The sequence below is a fragment of the Cyprinodon variegatus genome, unplaced genomic scaffold (assembly GCF_000732505.1).
Source record: "Cyprinodon variegatus isolate N-32 unplaced genomic scaffold, C_variegatus-1.0 Scaffold11, whole genome shotgun sequence".
Classification (NCBI taxonomy): domain Eukaryota; kingdom Metazoa; phylum Chordata; class Actinopteri; order Cyprinodontiformes; family Cyprinodontidae; genus Cyprinodon; species Cyprinodon variegatus.
In genome coordinates this window covers 2,310,818-2,314,396 of record NW_015150464.1, presented here as the reverse complement: position 1 = coordinate 2,314,396, position 3,579 = coordinate 2,310,818, and the positions used below count along the sequence as shown (strand labels likewise).

Below are 3,579 nucleotides of genomic sequence, written 5' to 3'. Positions count from 1 at the left end.
TACTAAATTGAAATAAAATGTAAAAATCAGTTAATTTTAAATTTTTTTTCCACTGGCCCTAATCCTCTTCCGTAGATTTGTGTTAAAGATATATAAAAAAAAGTATTTGGGAATTTGTTATGTAAAACAAAAACGTAAATTTGGGTGAAATATTTTTCTGAGTGTTCTTCTTTCTTTAGGACCCATCCCACCATCTGTTTAAGCTCCTCCCACTAATTGTCTCTGAGGTTTTTGGACGGCCTCCATAGCATCGACCTTTGAGAAGCTTTGTAAATATTTATCAGATTTTAAGTCTGTATTTTCATTTAAGGTTTTCTCTGCATGATTCAGCAAAAGCTTCCCATAGCATGATGCTTCCGCCTCCGTATGTATCAGTTGGAAAGGTTTCCTCAGGCTTTGGATCCATCTGACATCTTGTCTCCGAAGGAAGCAGCTTGTTTGACGTTTTCTCCAGAAACGTAACAATCCCTGAAATCAACCCTGTCTGGTTTTTCCAAAACAGTTTAAAAGACATATCAACCTTTCTGTTTGTAAAGATTAGATTTTTAAGAGGACAATGAAAAAAAAAATCTAATTATTCAGTCATTTTGAAGAAAGGAATCAATTCAAAGCTCCTAATTGTGGAATCAGATAGGGAGCGAATCAGTTAGTTTGTCAGTAAATGTTTGCTTTAAATTCTGTATAAAAATATCTTTTCTTTTGGATCCTTTTCATTCTGTGTTTATCACAAAAGGAAGAGGACACACGGTCCGTCTGGCGTTTACAGAGGTCATGTATTTTTCATCACGTTTTGTCCCCTCTCTTCCACCAGGCTGGAGCAGGCCAGGCATGAGCGGCGCACACCTGGAGGAATGGCAGAGGAGGTCCTTTGACATTTCATCTGGCAGCTGCACACCTGAACAGAAGGCCGATGCCTACCGGGCCCACATCCTCTCCATTCAGTATGCATGGGCAAGCTCCCAGCTTTCTCCGGCCGGAGCGGCCAGCCTGCTCAGGACCTACTCGGAGCGCTACGCTGCGGTGCTGGACTCGGATGACCCCCAAACTGGGCTCAACAACTATGCAGAGGGAGCGCTCCATCTGGCCCGCAGTCAGAAGAACCACAGCGACAAATGGGAGTCGGCGCTCACCGCAGAGAGCGTGCTGCAGATCCCTTCAGTGCAGAGGATGATTCAGGCAGGTTCTGGAAGACAAAGCTCGCCGGTGGGCTCAGCGGATGCTAACATTCCTGTGGGAGAAGACAGCAGAGGTGATCGTCCCCCCGCCAGGTCAGAAGCAGCGTGGTTTACAGCAGCACGCTGCAGCTCTGAGGCCAGCAACGCTACAAACGCATCAGCAGATAAACCAAGAACTTTAGACGTTCGTCCTGCAGTCCGACCTCAGTCCATTTTCACTCATCCTTCCTCAGCTCCTCCTGGTCCTTCAGGAGGAGCACAGAACCATCAGTCCTCCTTCTTTCCCTCCTCAAACCCGTCCAAACGGAAGAATTTCTACAACCCAGACGAAAGCGACGGCGTGAAAGGTCAGTATGGAGGGCGAGGGGGAGCGGGACCCCGACCCGGCGGCAACTTTAAAACGGCCAGGGAGCAGTTCATCGTAGAGCAGCAGAAGAAACAGTCCTACCAGCCGCAGAGAGCCCACCCCCCCGGCATGGCGGCGGCCATGAAGAAATCTCTGGGTGCCAACAGGCCTCGAGGAGCCTCTTCCAAGTTCGTGTCGCCGATCCCCCGGCAGGAGGAGGAGGACGGCGCCGCTGGTAGGAACCCAAACGCTGAACCCCAAATCCTGGATGAGCGTCTGAAGAACTTTGAGCCGAAGATAGTGGAGCTGATCATGAGTGAGATCATGGATCACGGCCCTCCTGTTGCCTGGGACGACATCGCCGGCCTGGAGTTCGCTAAGACCACCATCAAGGAGATTGTGGTTTGGCCCATGCTGCGCCCGGACATCTTTACCGGTCTGCGTGGGCCCCCTAAAGGGATCCTGCTGTTTGGGCCCCCGGGGACGGGGAAAACGCTCATAGGAAAGTGCATCGCCTGCCAGTCGGGCGCCACCTTCTTCAGCATCAGCGCTTCGTCGCTCACGTCCAAGTGGGTGGGCGAGGGGGAGAAAATGGTCCGAGCCCTGTTCGCCATCGCCCGCTGCCACCAGCCGGCGGTGATTTTCATCGACGAAATCGACTCCTTACTGTCCCAGCGGACGGACGGCGAGCACGACTCGTCCCGCAGGATCAAGACGGAGTTCCTGGTCCAGTTGGACGGCGCCACCACGGCCGCCGACGACCGCATCCTGGTGGTCGGGGCCACCAACCGGCCCCAGGAGATCGACGAGGCTGCGCGGCGACGCCTGGCCAAACGCCTCTACATCCCGCTCCCGGAGGCGTCCGCCCGGCGGCAGATCGTGACCAACCTCATGGCGCGGGAGAAAAACCAGCTGCGGGATCAGGAGCTGGAGCTGGTGGTAACGGCCACGGACGGCTTCTCCGGCGCCGACATGACCCAGCTGTGCCGGGAAGCCGCCCTTGGACCCATACGCGGCATACGCCTCAGCGACATCGCCACCATCAGCGCGGATCAGGTGAGGCCGATTCTCTACGGCGACTTCCAGGAAGCCTTAAAGACGGTTCGACCGAGCGTTTCTGCTAAAGACCTGGAGCTGTACGAGGACTGGAACAAGACCTTCGGATGCGGACGCTGAATCTGACGAGCTCCAACCAAACATAAGGCTGCTAGCCCTGAAACACGCTAAGACACTAAAATATAACATAAAATAAAAATATATATAGAAAAAGAATAATCAAAATTGCTAAATTTTGTATTTGTAAAGACTTTACATGCAAAAAAACCTGATATTGTCTAGTTGGGCTTCCTGCTTTATCTCCCACTTATAACCAGCTGCTGTTTAGAAATATGGAAATAATTAGCTTGTCTTAGCAGGAAAAATGTAGTTTTTATTGTTTTCCTTACTTAGAGTAATAATCAGTATTCTCTCTCCCAACAATGTTCTATTTTCTATGATCTAGTTGTGGTCAACTGGCAGAAAATGTTTATGATTCCAATAAATAAGAGCTTAGTAACTTGGACTTTATCTTTTGTAATAAACTCAAACCGATGAATTGGGTTTGATTCCAGTTTTTGTTCAGTTTCCTGTTAAACAATCATTCCTTTAGGTCTTATTTATTTAAACAGCTGCTCTGTTTTGGAAATTTGTTCGAATATTTAACTTATATTTAGTGGGATTTACTGTTTGGATTCAGTGCCATGTTTTTTTTGGTTCGTTTTGTGACATTTTGTTTGCTCAGAACAGAAATATGTCTTTTAGATCCATGCAAAGTTTTTGATCCAGAATTAAAGTGTTCAAAGTTTCCAATGTGTTGCTTCTTGTTCCCAGCCCCTTATTTTGGAAAAACATCCACGTTATTTTAGTTTTTTTGCAGGGAAAATGTAGCACTAATCGATATTCCCTCCTCCAACGATTTTCTACTTTCTATTATCTACTGGAAGGAAATGTTTTTTAGTTTTTTTATGATATAAATAATAAATAGGAGCTTAGTTACTTCAAATAATTGTGAGATTAAAG

The 3,579-nt window shown here is 47.9% G+C and overlaps 1 protein-coding gene across 3 annotated transcripts in view; it reads left to right on the top strand.

Moving 5' to 3' along the window:
• fignl1 (fidgetin-like 1) overlaps positions 1 to 3,136 on the top strand; it is a 5,856-nt gene extending 2,720 nt beyond the window's left edge. For 2 of the 3 annotated variants that reach the window (XM_015380128.1, XM_015380135.1), the window contains exon 2: positions 812 to 3,136. In XM_015380128.1, the coding sequence (XP_015235614.1) occupies positions 829 to 2,697 (1,869 nt within the window). In that variant the 5' untranslated portion in view covers positions 812 to 828 and the 3' untranslated portion in view covers positions 2,698 to 3,136. Of the gene's footprint in view, positions 1 to 216; positions 270 to 811 lie in introns of those variants that run through there. The other variant, XM_015380144.1, reaches the window with a different exon arrangement.
• Positions 3,137 to 3,579: the final 443 nt, after the last annotated feature.